This window comes from Myotis nattereri (assembly GCF_964212035.1).
Source record: "Myotis nattereri genome assembly, chromosome: 7".
In the NCBI taxonomy this organism is placed as follows: Eukaryota; Metazoa; Chordata; class Mammalia; order Chiroptera; family Vespertilionidae; genus Myotis; species Myotis nattereri.
The window spans coordinates 37,891,664-37,907,255 of record NC_138082.1 but is presented as its reverse complement, the minus strand read 5'-3'; the positions used below and the strand labels follow the sequence as shown (position 1 = coordinate 37,907,255).

The window sequence follows — 15,592 nt, the reverse complement described above, 5'->3', positions numbered from 1 at the left end:
CAGGCAGTGTTTCTCTACCTTGACCACCAGCCAATAGGACCACCATCTATCATTTTGGAGATTACACCTTTTATGAAAATTTTCCCCAAGTTCTTCCTTTATCTTTGCACATATCCCCACTATTGACAACAAAACACAATGTCGGATACCATGCAGGGGTCCTCAAACTACAGCCCGCGGGCCACATGCGGCCCGCCGAAAACATTTATCCGGCCCGCCAGGTGTTTTTGCCACTGCTGTGTGCATAGGAATTTGTTCATAGTTTTTTTTTTAAACTATAGTCCGGCCCTCCAACAGTCTGAGGGACAGTGAACTGGCCCCCCATTTAAAAAGTTTGAGGACCCCTGCTTATGTTTCCACTAATGTTTTCTAGTCATTTCTGTGTTCTTCCAAATCAGAGGGTATATCCAGCTCCACCAGGAAATGAAATAGAGGTCATTGCAGCAGCAGTGACCAAGCTGTTTGCTAAATTTAGCTATCCAATAATTTCCGCTCTAATGAAAATTGTAGAACTACAATTGTAGAATGTTGAAACAGAAAGGATCTTAAAGGTCATTGAGCCCAACCCCCCATTTTTCTAGTGAGAGTATGGGGGCCTAGACGTAGCCTGTGGTTTGCTTCAGGCTACAGAGCTTGTTAATGGAAGAGGGAACCTGAACCAAGATCTGCTCAGCGGGTGACAGTGCTGTCCTCACTACGCCACAGATGCTCTGCCTGCTGTGATCAATCTCACCTAACCAGATACAGCAGGTATTATTGGTTGTGGCTTACCCTCTGTGGCCATTCATCTATTTGGTGGCTGAATGTAAAATAGCAAGGGTGTCTGAATTATAAGTTGCTGCAAGAGAAATGAAATGATCCCATACTCAGACCCTGCCCCCAACTCCAAAAACTTCCTGCTTTATATTCATCAATAATGAATGGCCCATCCCTGCAATGCTCAGAGGGAGCTTACGTTGCACTTTTGAGCAGCCGGTTAGCAATGTGCAATGGATAGAGCCTTTCTTTCAAATCCCAGGGCAGCGAGTCCTTCAAGGCTAGCATTGCATTTTCAATTAGCTGCTGAGTGAATGTTTGGCATGTGTATTAGTGAAGAGGCATACAATTAGCTTATTATTCCTTTCTGTCTTGTGCTGAGAAGATCCGAGAGGTTGGTGAGGAACGGTCAAACCAGACATCGGTGTGGATTTTAAGGAGGGAGTTACTCAGACCTCGGCGTCTTCACTTGCTCACGCTGGAATTACAGCTATTTATTACGAAGCGCTCTGTGTGGCTGGGTGGAGTGTGCCCGAGGAAACACATCCCAGACACCACTTGGGGTTAGTCCTTCTGAGTCCTTCACGTGTCTGACTAATTCTCATCATTGCCATGGAGCCCAACAGTCCCAAAAAGATACAGTTTGCTGTACCTTTGTTCCAGAGTCAGATTGCACCCGAAGCGGCGGAGCAGGTAAGCAGAATTGGGTGGGGACCAGTTATTGGATATAGAGTAACATGGACATACATTCTTGTTATTAATTGAAGGTTTCTCTACCTCTTGAATTTGCCCAACTTCGTGGATTTCCAGGATACATGAATGAGAAATAAATTGGTTTCCATATGCCCTTGTATTTGAGTTGCACTGGGTGAACTATTGCAGCATTTCATGGGATGCAAAATTAGCATCTGTTAGGGAGAATGGTTATGTTAGCAATTCAGATTTGGATCTGAAAATATCTTTTCTTTTGCTTATTAAAATAGCAGGTTCAACATTTAGAGAAACTTAAAAATAAATTCTAAAATTTAACAACCTTTTATTTCATTATTTATGAAATAAAAAGATAAATAAAGGTTCATTTAACAATGAAAGCATTAAATCTTGGAATGATTTCAGATTATAGACTTAATATTTTATTTTAATGTTTTTTATTATATATCCAGAGCAGTAATTATAAATATATGTAACATATGATAGATAGGATGTGTAGGTATATGTATAATTTAAAAAACATTTAATTCAGATATTAAAGATAGTATTTTAACATTTCCTGAATTCCTTTTCCATCTATACTATGTCTATATGTATTTTTCTCTTTGTCTCTGTCTCTGACTCTCCCACATGTGATTGGTTTACATCTGTAGTATTGCCTTTCATATTCAGAACCACTTAAAATATCATTTGTGGTAAAATTATAGCAGCGAGGAGGCAAAAGCAAAGAAATTTACAGGGTCATCAACTTAATTCATTAATTTCTTAAAACCTAAGTTATCCCCGAATCTTTTACCAAATATTATATACAAAGCTTTAAAAACAATTATTAAATCTGAGACTCATAATTTTCCACAAGGTTGAAGTAAATTCACCCAGGCTTGGGCCAGTTAAATACAACCTTGAACATGCATCTGTGTTGAATGAGGCATTGGTTCTATCTTGGACAAGATGTCATTAGTAAATTTTGTCTACTCTCCTACTGACATGTACTTCAGGAATTTACCTATATATTCAAAGAATCATGGACATATTAGAGATTCTAATCATAATATACTCCAATAACTTAAATTAAGAAAAAAACCACACACTAAAACAATTAGTTTTAAATGAATAACATACCCTCATAAGATCCATATTTATTTTTTATTTGTTGATTTATTCTAAATACTATACTAGAAAATAAGAAAAACTTATAATATTAATTACAATTTAAAACTCATGCTGTTAAATTTAACCTGCTAGAAATTTGAGTTTTCTAAGCTTCACTCATTTAGAAATAAGGACAATGGATCTTTAAAGCATCATTAATATTATGAAATTAGCAAGTCATCCCTCTACCTTCAGTGCATATTAATTTTCAGAGGCATCATTTGATTGTATACAACTACTTCTTTTTTGTGGAAGTGTAGTAGCTTTTTGGTAAACAAAGGTGATATTCACATATGACAGTTCCACTGTCTGACTTTCTGTGTTTCAAAATAAATTTAGTGAGCGAGCACCTACTGTGCACCCTCCAGATATTTGCTTTTGTATGTTGGGAAAGATGAGGATGGGGCAGCTTTGCAAGCTGCAGGGCAACCTGGAGCAGTGCCTGACTCTCACTGACCTCAGCGGGGCCTTTGCTGTTCACAGATCAGGAAAAGAAGACCTACACCGGCCTCACTTGTGATTCTCAACGAGCACAACCCGCCAGGTAAAGAAGCATGTTGTGTTTCACGCTCTCTGATGGGACAGAATAGAATTGTCAGGATAACATCAAAGAGCATTTCAGTGCCAAAAGACTTTAATTCTGCGTTTCAATTAGCAACAATCTAACAGGTTCATCTCTACAGTGGATCATAAACAATAGCAGAAATAAATATAGAAACGGTCTCAGCCAACAGCCTGCTTTTCTTCTAGAATAACACACTGGTGATGCTGATATGCTATGAAATGTTTTGTTAGCATTCGCTGTCCTGTGTTCAGGTGTTTGTATAGAATTTGATTTAGTGCTTACTAATGAGGCTGGTAGAAAGTTACGTAATTAGGTTTCAAAGCTCAAATGACAGCTCTCGAGATGCTTATGTCTTTACGGAACAGGTTTTTTATCTATGAAAGGCTGTCACGGGTGGGCAATGAGCCAGCATTGGCTATAGCTTTGCAGATGATGTCATCTCTGAATAATGCAATTGACAAGTAACCAGATCAATTTTCCTCTCTGTCCATTTGAGAGCCATTCTGAAGGATTGCATCCATTTGTTGAGGTTTTATTTTCCATTTCCTGTAAAGAAGTAAAGCTGATTATTATTTCTGATAAAGAACAATGATCTGCAATACCCAAACATTATTTAGTTATTAAATAAATGGAGGTGATTTTAATCTCACATTTAAGTGCTTTTTCTAATAACATAAGATGGCAAAGGTCATTGGATTAATTGGTAGCCAGGCAGGACTTGGTGTTGGATTTTTGTAGGTATAAACAATAAGGATGGACAAAAGGAGTTTGAATAGTGGAAACAAGTCTAAGTATAGATTGGAGTAAGTGATCTGTTTTAAGAATATCAGGACAAAACAGACAGACTTTTTCAGATTCCTTTCTTATTAGAGAATATACATAAGAAAAGAAGGTAAAAATCGAATAGAATATTTATCATTGGGTCCAAAAATAGGAATGTGGTTAGCTGATAAAAAAAAAACAAATAAGCAGCCTGGCCTGTATGGCTCAGTGGTTGTGTTGACCCATGAATCAAGAGGTCACCGGTTCGATTCCCAGTTAGGGCACATGCCCGGTTTTCGGGCTCCATCCCCTCTAGGGGGCCTGCAGGAGGCAGCTGATCGATGATGTTTCTCTCTCATCAATGTTTCTATCTCTCTATCCCTCTCCTTCCTCTCTCTAAGAAAATCAATAAAAACATATTTTTAAAAAACACAAAAAAACAAGCAAATTTATTTCTGCTGAAAACAAAGAATCATACTTTGATCTCACAATTTTAAAGTGCTGTAGCATTTTAAAATCATTTTGAAATATATTATCTCACTTAAAAATGCTAACTTATATTTGGGTTAATAAGAGGTGCAGATGATATGCACTCATAGTTTACAAATAAATACAAGTAAGTAAATACAATAATGAAATCTCAGATTGGAGGTAATTTTATAGCAATTTTTCATCACTGTCTTTGTTCATAGTGGCAGACTTTTCCATAATGTCCTAGAACTTGCCTCCCTATGCCAACCTTGAAAAGGATTGCCCATCTTGATTTCTAGATGTCCTTTGACTACTAAAGAGCAGCTTTCAGAATTCTGCAGGCATTGTTACTGTCTGAACATAATATAGCCAGGGAACTCATTTGAGCTCCTGAAATAGTAACTACAGCTTCTTGAATGCCAAATATTTGCCACTTGTAATTGAGGAAAGTGTGCATCAGAGAGGTGAGGTGATTTTTGCAGAATTCCTTCCACTGGAAGTGACGGATTACACAAACACAGGTCATTCTGGTTCTAGAGCCCATGCGTTTCCTATGGCATGATTCTGGCCCTACAAATTTCAGTTTGCAATACACAGTGAAGGCTCTGTAAATGTGACTAGACATTCAGGTCCAACCTTTAAATAAGTCCATTGTCTCTAGACCACTTTGCTTAGTAGATAAGAAATTATATTTTAATATCCCTGTGAACAAAATTTATATTTTCTCCAGAAGCCTTTTCTTATCAGGCCTCCTAATCACTAGATGGCAGTGTGCTAGTTCCCTTATAGACTCCATCATTTTCTCTTTTTATACGCACCTTTGGAGAGGACTGAGATGCAAATAGCATCTCGCGGAGAACTGTGTGGTTTTAGTAATGTCATCTCCCTGAATCTTCATCCTGCTTTTGGAAATGAGGATAGTTTAAAAGGACTGTCAGTCTTTGGCTGTGTATAGCAATGTGTATGGCAACCAGAGATTTGAACTATTGATCGGTTCTTGCAGCAAAAACCCAAATGCCTATATAGTTTTCTCAGTAAAAATGATCTAGAACCATGATTATTGAGGAAATAAGTATAAGGACCAAACAAACAAACAGCAACAAAAGAACATCATATGAAACCCAGCCAACCCTGGATGCTAGTTTTTATGAGACGTGTGTTCTTGGGTAAAGGACCATATCTACAAGCTTTATTTATTTATTTATTTTCTCATCTATAAAATAGGGATTATAAAGTCCATCCTTCCTACTTCACAGGGTTGTTGTAATGATTGAAAGAATTAATGTAAACACACTTTAAAAATTGCAAAGTGCAACAAATATTAGGTGTTGTTAGCTTATGTGTTCTGGAATACAAACTTTGCACATGATATTTAAGGTTAAGATATAAAAACTAGATTTCATTTGTAATCTTCATAATCTGATTTGTACCAAATATTTCTGCCCTATCCAACAATTCCTTATGTTTCAAATATTACCTGAACATTCTCTATCAAACAAAACAAGACAAATAACAGCAATAACAACAAAAACCTTGTTAAATGTAAAATGACCTTTTTTAAGCAATTGCTTCTTTTAGCTCTCAATAGCAATATGTTCTTTGACAAATAAAAATTGATTGCAGCTTTCAATCCTGGCAAACTAAACAAATCTCTTTAATATATTGAAATTGCCCCAGGAAACAAGTGAGTGTTCTTTGAATCAGATATCATTAGTGCTGTTAAAAATCCCTGAAAAACCTTTCTTTATTGTCAATTAATGAAGCAAAGAAAATTAAATTTTCCATATAGAGACATAATTAACAAACCTTTTCAACTTATATAATTAGATCGTGTATTGCAATTCTTGTTAAATGAGTTAAACGTAGCTTATTTTTTAAAACTTTTCAAGAGTTTGCATTCCAGCCAGTGTAGCTCAGTGCTTGAGCATCAACCTATGAACCAGGAGGTCATGGTTTGATTCCCGGTCAGGGCACATGCTGGGTTGCTAGCTTGATCCCCAGTAGGAGGCATGCAGGAGGCAACCAATCAATGATTCTCTCTCATCATTGATGTTTCTATCTCTCTCTTCCTCTCCCGTCCTCTCTGAAATCAATAAAAATATATTTTAAAAAAGTTTGCAGAAATAATAATAAAATAATAGTATTTGAAATATTTAATTTTATTTTTTTTTTTTTTTTTTTTTTTTAAGTATATTTTATTGATTTTTTACAGAGAGGAGGGGAGAGAGATAGAGAGTTAGAAACATCGATGAGAGAGAAACATCGATCAGCTGCCTCCTGCACATCTCCTACTGGGGATATGCCCGCAACCCAGGTACATGCCCTTGACCGGAATCGAACCTGGGACCTTTCAGTCCGCAGGCCGACGCTCTATCCACTGAGCCAAACCGGTTTCGGCTGAAATATTTAATTTTAAATTTAAAATACATATACATTCTGTTTATATTTGATAAAGGAGAAAGAGAACAGAAAGATGTTTCAACATGTAAATCCAGATTGTTTACTAGTTCATCTGCGCTGGTCTAAACACATAGGTGAAGGGGGCACCTGACTGGTAGGATTGGAGGGGCAACAAAATGCCTGTCGATCCGTTTCTAACCAGTAGCCTAGGGTTCTCAGCAGGGGAAGCACTGCAGTAACAGATACGTAACCTGTTAAGGATCTATCATCCTCTGGCATAGATTTATCAGCTTAACTCAAAATAATGGAAAACAGTACAAAAATTTTTTAAATTGAAAACATCATGCCTAAAAAAATGTAATAGCAAAGGGTGTTTACGGTGGAGAGGGTGGAGAGGGCGGGACTATGTGCTTGCTCCTAGGAATGACTCTGAACAGCCAGAGGCAATAAAAAGATCCTGGAAACTTGAGATGAGGGGGTAAAGAAGCGCAAAAGAAAACTTTCACCTTTTAAAATTCTTTTCGGGGGAGGGCTAATAATGTGAGTGACCTTGTAGAAAACTGATTTTTAGTGCATTTTCTGTTAAGGGCTTGTTTACGATAAGTCCTCTGAGGCTATACAGTAGAGCTCATTGTCTATTCTTGTACTGTGTGCTCTTTGCTTTTACTCTTGGGAAATCTGTAGTTAAATAGTTTGGTTCCTGTGTTTTTATTTAGAGGGATGACATTTTCTCTATTCCGAAATAAATGCAATACCACTTTCTTCAGTTTATTTAATCACATTTCTGTATTTACTTAAACTTACTTCTCTTTAAGTAGACTTATGAGAAGTTATATATTTGATCACCAGTATTAGAAATCTAGAATTGGAAAAGAACTTCAGAAAATACCTAATCTAACCACACATCTTCATGAAAGATACGTAAATCAACCCAAGCCCCAGAAACTCACTCCATTTTATATATCTCAGAGAAGAATCCATAGTTACACCAATTTTTCAATTCTGGATCCAATCATTTTAGTTGTTAGAAAATTAGTTTGTTACCCCAAACTTGAGTAATGCCACACTTCATTCTAAAGTAACTCTTTATTTATTGTCTTCAATGGAAGTTTATTTACTCATCTTTTAAAATATATACAGTCTTTCTCATTTTCTCTTCTGGATGAATATTCCCGGGCCCCTCTAAGGCTTGAATGAACTGTATCCAAATTATCCTTGTCTGTTGGCCTTTGGAACCCAGAGCTGTACACAACCTTCCAGTAAAAAGCCAGCCTCGACCAGGCCTTCTGACTATTAAATTTTGTGGCCTCCATTCTTTTCCACTTACAGTTAAGCAGACAATATGGTTACAATTAAATTTAATGGGCCTGATGCCTGTTAAACACCAGTGAACCAAAAAAGACCTGGATCTTAGTGAACATTTGGGTAAGTACCCAGGAGTTTTGGCATCATTTAAAATCGTTCTGTACATCTAAAAAATGAGACCAGAAATATAATGTAAAATGTTTGGGGGATGATATTTATTGCACTTTCTATCACAGCCACATTTTGGGGCTATTGACTTTCCCTTTGGCACTTTTAGCTCCAAATATTCTTAGAACGGAGGAATAAAAACAAAAACATTTTCTTTTTTTTAAATAATTTTTATTTCTTAAAGTATTACAAAGAGTATTACATATGTCTCCTTTTTCCCCCCCCCTTGACTTTCCCCCGGCCTCCCCTACCCCACAGTGTTTTGTGTCCCTTGGTTATTCTTATATGCATGCATACAAGTCCTTTGGTTGACCTCTTAATACCCCCCCCCCCAAGCCCTCCCCAGGCTTCCCACTGTAGTTTGACAGTCTGTTCAATGCTGCTCTGCCTCTGCATCTATTTTTGTTCATCAGTTTATATTAGTCTTTATTATCAGTTTCAACCTCACCGGGGCCGTCCCCACCTCACCGGGGCGATTTCAACATCACCGGGGCCGTCCCGACCAAAAACATTTTCTTATATGGATCAGGATCCTACACATTAGTTCATATGAGTTATATGAATTGAATATCACACTGTCTCTCTTCAATCTTGATAGTAAGTCTAGTCAATAGGGAGAACTAGGCTCTCAAACTGACTGTGCTATTCAGGTCTACACACTGAAAAAGAATCCATAGTCCCTTCTGTAGCATATGACTTTCTAAATGAAACTTGCATTTTAGAACTCTAACACTAAGTTCACTAATGAGGTTTTGAAGGCTTTGTATTTGCAATCCTGAGAGACATTGGATGGTATCTAGAGAATAGTGCTGGACTCAGATTGAGTTGTTCAAACAGAGAGGCTCCAGGAATTTCTGTTGATGGGAGGTTTTGCTGGGTCAACAAAGTTAAAGTGGAGATTTATTTCCAGTGTTGGGGCATTCGTATGCACACAATCTCTTTTCGTGGAGTCTGTGTAATGAAACGAATGATTTGTGATGGAAAGGCAGTGAGCACCTTGAGTGCAAGCTTCAGAAATCACACTGAAGATTTTTCTGGGACTCTTAATGAATGATGGGTAAGACATCATAAGCCCAGACCTGGAGATGCCGTCACCCTCAGGGACCTCCAATCAAATGTGTTCAAATAAAAGCTTTACTGGATCTATAGTCCAGGGAGTTTTGTTTCATTCTCGGTTTTCTCATCTTCTCTGAGAATGTGGTTGTAATTCATTCTGATCCTCAATCCCTGTTGATTGTTCAGCTTTTATTTTTCCTTCTTAGTATTAATGACAGTCAAAACAAAGAAATGTCAATGTTTGAAGGCCATTCAAGAATCAACTGGTATCAATTTCTAAGGAATTTCAGGAAAAATTGTATTTTTCTCCTCAGCATTTATTTTTATGAGTTATTGAATGCCAAACCATGCGAAATGATATAAAGACAAGTGATGCATGTAGCTTGCAGAGATACAATTGATTGACATATTTTCCCATAACTATTTAATCTGTTCAGCCAAATAGCCCAATCAGTTGGAATAGTTGTGAGCCAAAGATGAGTTTCAGGTTCTTAGTCATGCCAAAATTTGCTATACTCTAAATATAATGAACTAGTCTACTCCTCAAATAAATGGAAAAAATGAAAGGATCAGTTATAAAACTATGAAATAGTTCTACTTTATTTCAGCATGATTGCTACTTTTGCTCATTTTGAGTAATATCCTATACTTTTCACTTTTATATTGATTTTAACTAGAAATAGATTAGTGAAATATGACAGAATTGTGGGGGGGGTCAATTCACTTCATTTTTCTTGTTTTGGACATAACAGATGAAAATAACTCTATGGTACTTTTGTGTGATAGAGAGGCAGTGTTTGTAATAGGTAAAGCGCTGGCTTTGACTGGGTTTAGAATGCCGGCTTTCCCAGTTACCAGCGGTGAGTCATTAGGTGTGTACTTCATGTCTATGGGCTTGGTTTCTTTCCTCCTTTCTTAAATAGGATATTGAGGTATGAGACAGTGCATAGCATAGTGCCTGCAATCAAGTAATACTGAATACATACATGCAACCCCCCCGCTGAGAAAAGCTGAGTTCTCCCAAAGCCTGCATTTCTTATTGAAAGGTGGCTCAGCTCTTTTCCAATTCTGACTGCATTAGGCAGCGTCAAACAGTGTCCCCAAGAGATGGGGGTTTTTGATAAGAAAAAAAGATGTACCATACTTCCTAATTCATCAGGATAATAATACACAATTAAGGAGATGTTATATATCTCATACTGTAGTATTTGTTCAACTGAGCATGTTTACAAATATAATTTTCATGAAATACGAGCTCTTTACAGTTTTTAAAATAAGCATGACATTGGTGTCTATAAAGTATGAACATACTATTGTAAGCATTAGAGATCTTTGTGGCAGATTTGTGTGTGACCAAAATTGAAATTCATATTCTAATAGTCTGTGGAAAGAAAGAAGGTTGAGTATTGAGTATAAGAATCCTTTAGAGATATCTAACAAATACTCATTTTGGTCGCTTATATTTGATCCCACTTGTTCTCACTTCCTTCCATACACAATCTGTGTGCTATATTCTGGCTAAGCTTTTTCTTTGATTCCTTCGTTTGGTTCTTTGCCAGCTCTTAAGATTAAGTCTAGACGGGCTCATTTGTGTAAATCAGTCTCCACGTTTTCCATCAATTTCTTTTATTTAAATTGTAGCATGAGACTCACATTGTAAAAGTTTTCCTGACTAATCTGATCCATTGTCTGGCTTTGTTATTCCAATGCACTCCTGCCACCCCCAACACTTGAAGCTATTCATTGGCTTATACATTCAACTCAATTCAATAAATATTTATCAAATTCTTATTCTAATCCTCCAGGAACATGTGTCCTAGGTAGCAGAGAATAATATGTATGTCTGGATGAAGCAGGATGCAATTGTAATGATAGAAATCCCAGCTTCTCTCTCCATGGTAAGACGAATTCTGGCCAAGACACAGAAGCACTTATTTATTATGCTCACTGGTCTATAAAACATTTGTATGACGTATTTTGATCATTTTGTTTAAAGCCTTTAAGGATTGGAGTCAGAACTAAAATTTCATTACTTATTACAGACTAATAGAGTAGATATATCTATTCAAACTGGCAGAGTGAATATCTAGCAGAGTAGATTCTATGGGTTATTAAATTTAAATGGATACAAAATAGATCCTTAAATCCAATTACCATCCATTAACATTTTGGGCACTTACTCTGACTAAAGCGCAATGTTAAATCCTCTAGAGCAGTGGTTCTCAACCTTCCTAGTGCCACGACCCTTTAATACAGTTCCTCATGTTGTGGTGACCCCCAACCATAAAATTACTTTCGTTGCTACTTCATAACTGTAATTTTGCTACTGTTATGAATTGTAATGTAAATATCTGATATACAGAATGAATTTTCATTGTTCGCGACCCACAGGTTGAGAACCGCTGGTCTAGAGGATAAAGTAGGTAAGCCACCATTGCTACCCTCATGGAGAAACCTCCCTGAGACATATTTATAATTTAACACATGTATATTGTTAGTAAAATCAACAACCTGTGGCAAAAATACAAAACATAATTCAGTACAGAAATGTCTGCTGCAGGATTCGATTATGATGTAAAGCACAATACAAAGACTATATATATGCTTGATAAGTGGCAAGTATTATTTCGGGGAGGCAGGCAGGTAGTACCTAGAAGCAGAGGTGTTGAAATCACTCAAGTCTGCAGGTCTGGATATGGATCTCAGTGGCTGCTCACTACCTGTGCTACCCAGCAAAGTGGCTCAGCCTCCTAAGCTCCACTATGTGAGAAATCTAGGTTCTTGTGACTCTGAAATGCATGCTTTTTTCTCTAACACCACCATATTTCACTAAATATAAAATATATTCTTTAGAAAGAAGGCTACTTTATGTTTATTGAATAAATAGATGTGCATTTTTGTGTCCGCATAGTAATATACATGGGCCACAACATTGTCAGCTGTTCTGGGGAGTTGAAGGGCACATTCAGTTTCAAATTTAAGATTAAAAAAGTTACTAACAGCTCTTTCTAATTCTTTCTGGTTCATAGTCATATTCAAGAAAAACAGTAAATTGGTGGTAGTTGGCGACCTCTAACAAAAAAAATCTCTCCAAGTTATGTAATTAACTGAGAAGTGTTTTTTCCATATTTCTTTATTTTAGAACTAGAGGCCTGGTGCACAAATTCATGCATAGGTGGGGTCCCTCGACCTGGCCAACAATCGGGGCCATCTTGCCCAGTCTCAATCAGGGCTGATCAGGGCCAGCTTGCCAGGGGTAGGGACTATGGGAGGTTGGCCAGCCATGGGAGGTTGGCTGTGGGAGCACACTGACCACCAGGGGGCAGCTCCTGTGCTGAGCATCTGCCCCCTGGTGGTTAGTGCCCATCATAGTGACCAGTCATTCGATCATTCGGTCTGTTGGTTGCTTAGGCTTTTATATATATATAGACTAGAGGCCCAGTGCACAAAAATTTGTGTACTCGGGGGGGAGGGGGGCCCCTCAGCCCGGCCTGTGCCCTCTCGCAGTCTGGGACCCCTCGGGAGATAATGACCTGTTGGCTTAGGCCTGCTCCTGGGTGGCAGAGGGCAGGCCCAGTCCCTAGGTGCAGCCCCTGGTCGGGCTCAGAGCAGGGCTGATTGGGGAGTTGCGGCGCCACCCCCTGTCATTCACAGAGCAGGGCGGTCGGGAGGTTGCGATGCCACCCTCAGTCACGCTCAGGATAGGGCCGATTGGGGGGTTGGGGCACTGCCCCCGTCACACTCAAGGCAGGGTCGATGGGGAGGTTGAGGCGCCACCCCCTGTCACCCACAGAGCAGGGACCATCAGGGGGGTTGGTGCTCTGTACCCTGTCACGCACAGAGCAGGGCCCATCAGGGGTTTGGGGCTCCGTACCCTGTCACACACAGAGCAGGGCTGATCAAGGGGTTGGGGCGCCGCACCCTGTCACACACAGAGCCACAGGGCGATCATGGGGTTGGGTAGCTCCCCCTATCAGGCACAGAGCAGGGCTGATCAGGGGGTTGGGGCGCGTTCCCCTGTCATGAACAGAGTAGGGCGGATAGGGAGATTGTGGCCCCATCCCCTGTCACACACAGAGCCACAGGGCGATCAGGGGGTTTGGGCACTGCCCCCTGTCACACTGATCCTGGTTCCGGGAGGCCTCTCGGCTCCGCTGATCCCGGTGCTGGGAGGCATATTACCCTTTTACTATATAGGATAGAGGCCTGGTGCACGGGTTGGGGCCGGCTGGTTTGCACTGAAGGGTGTCCTGGATCAGGGTGGGGGTCCCCACTGGGATGCCTGGCCAGCCTGGATGAGGGGATGATGGCTGTTTGCAACTGGTCACTCACCCTTCAGGGTGGGGGTCCCCACTGGGGTGCCTGGCCAGTCTGGGTGAGGGGCTGAGGGCTGTTTTCAGGCTGGAGAGTGACTGAAGCTCCCAACCGCTCCTTTTTTTCTTTTTTTTTTATTCTGGGCCAGCTTTAGCTCTGGCTCCAGCTCTGAGGCCTCTTCTGCTGAAAGCAGGTTTCTGGCCTTTGTTTACCTTCTGTATTTGAAACAATGTTGCGATCCTGCTGGCTGAAGCCCAAAGGACTAAAGCAGGTTTCTGGGGTTTTGTTTAGCTTCTATATTTATAACATAGTTGCTTAGAGTTGCAGCTCAGAGCCTGCAGCAGCAGGCGGGGAACGTTGGAGTCCTCTGTCACTGAAGCAAGCAAGCCTCATGTTCACTTTAAGCTGCCTGGCTTCTGGCCGCCATCTTGGCTGGCAGTTAATATGCATATCGCCCTGATTAGCCAATGGGAAGGGTAGTGGTCGTACGCTAATTACCATGTTTCTCTTTTATTAGATAGGATTGCTAAGGAGCAAGTCTGAAAGTTTTGGGATATTCTACCTTTTCTTCCATCCTTTTCTAGTCATTACTTTGTTTCAGCAATTCCAGGCACATTTGGGAGCAGTATTTACCAAGGGCTTAAATTAAAATGCCCCCAGGGCCCAGGCAGGTGACATATAGAGTGCCCTGGCTCTGTGTAGGTATGACATTGTGATGGGCCCTGTGTTCCATGTGGAGGCTGCAATATTTTTATTTGCTGCTCAGTCTAGGGCACTATTGCTTTATTCCAAAATCATATAGTAACTTCCAAACTGCTTTCCCATGACTTTAACACTGGGAGTTAGCTTTGTGTAGAACTAAGAGCCCTAACCTTAGAATAACATGGTATATCTGAATCTCTGAGCTTTAGTTTCCAGTTCCATGAAGCACAGAGCATGATAACAGATCATGCTGGAATCAAGCAAGATGACATATGCCAGCAATCCTATTGATAGTGGATTTATTCTTGCCCAACTCTGGTTTATGTGAGAGGCTTTGGCAATCTTAATTATATATGGGTGATTCTCTAGGGAAGATTTACTTTCATAATTGGTTTTTTATGACCTTTGATTTGTATTCTATAATTTACCTGTCCTAGCTTGCAATTAGCTATGATAAGACACATGAGGTCTTCTCATGAGAAGCTCATATATTTCATCACAATCTGCACATCATTATAATTTCTTGCTTTAAGTCATTCAGTCATTTCCTCCATAGTCTGTGGAACATTTATTACACAAATTGTTGATAATTGTACCATAGCTAAGATTTAATTAAAGAAAAAATGAACAGAGCAAAGGAAAATAATTGTGTTTGACTATGGTTAACACTACTGTTTCATTTATTTATTTATTTTTTACTTGACTGCCGGGGTCCAGCCCCGGGGCTCCAGGGGTTCCCAAAGGTGTGGAAGGAGTCGGCGAAGAATGTTTTACACGGCATTTGACCTGTCCTAATTCCTTTCTTCCTTTTTTTCCTCTTCTTTTTTTTTTTTTTAGAAATATATTTTTATTGATTTCAGAGAGAAAGGGAGAGGGAGAGAGAAACATCAATGATGAGAGAAAATCATTGATTGGCTGCCTCCAGCATGCCACTACTGGGCATGGAGCCCACAACCTGGGCATGTGCCCTTTACCAGAATCAAACCCAGGACCCTTCAGTCTGCAAATCAATGCTCTATTCACTGAGCCAAACTAGCTAGGGCCCTAATTCCCACCCCCCTTTTATTGAATGTATTGGGGTGACACTGGTTAACAAAATTATACAGGTTTCAGTTGTACAATTCCACAACACACCATCTGTACCTCAAGTCAAGTCTCCTTCCATCACCATTTATCCCTCCTACACTGTCTGCGCCCCCCCCACCCCCCCGCCAGCAGTCACCACACTGT

At 39.5% G+C, this 15,592-nt stretch overlaps 1 protein-coding gene across 2 annotated transcripts in view; it reads left to right on the top strand.

The window, feature by feature from the left end:
• The first annotated feature begins 966 nt into the window (after window positions 1-966).
• PPP1R1C (protein phosphatase 1 regulatory inhibitor subunit 1C) overlaps window positions 967-15,592 on the top strand; it is a 103,564-nt gene continuing 88,938 nt past the window's right edge. The window contains exons 1-2 of one of the 2 annotated variants that reach the window (XM_081095127.1): window positions 967-1,449; window positions 3,103-3,163. In XM_081095127.1, the coding sequence (XP_080951253.1) occupies window positions 1,369-1,449; window positions 3,103-3,163 (142 nt within the window). In that variant the 5' untranslated portion in view covers window positions 967-1,368. The remainder of the gene's footprint in view (window positions 1,450-3,102; window positions 3,164-15,592) is intronic. The other variant, XM_081095128.1, reaches the window with a different exon arrangement.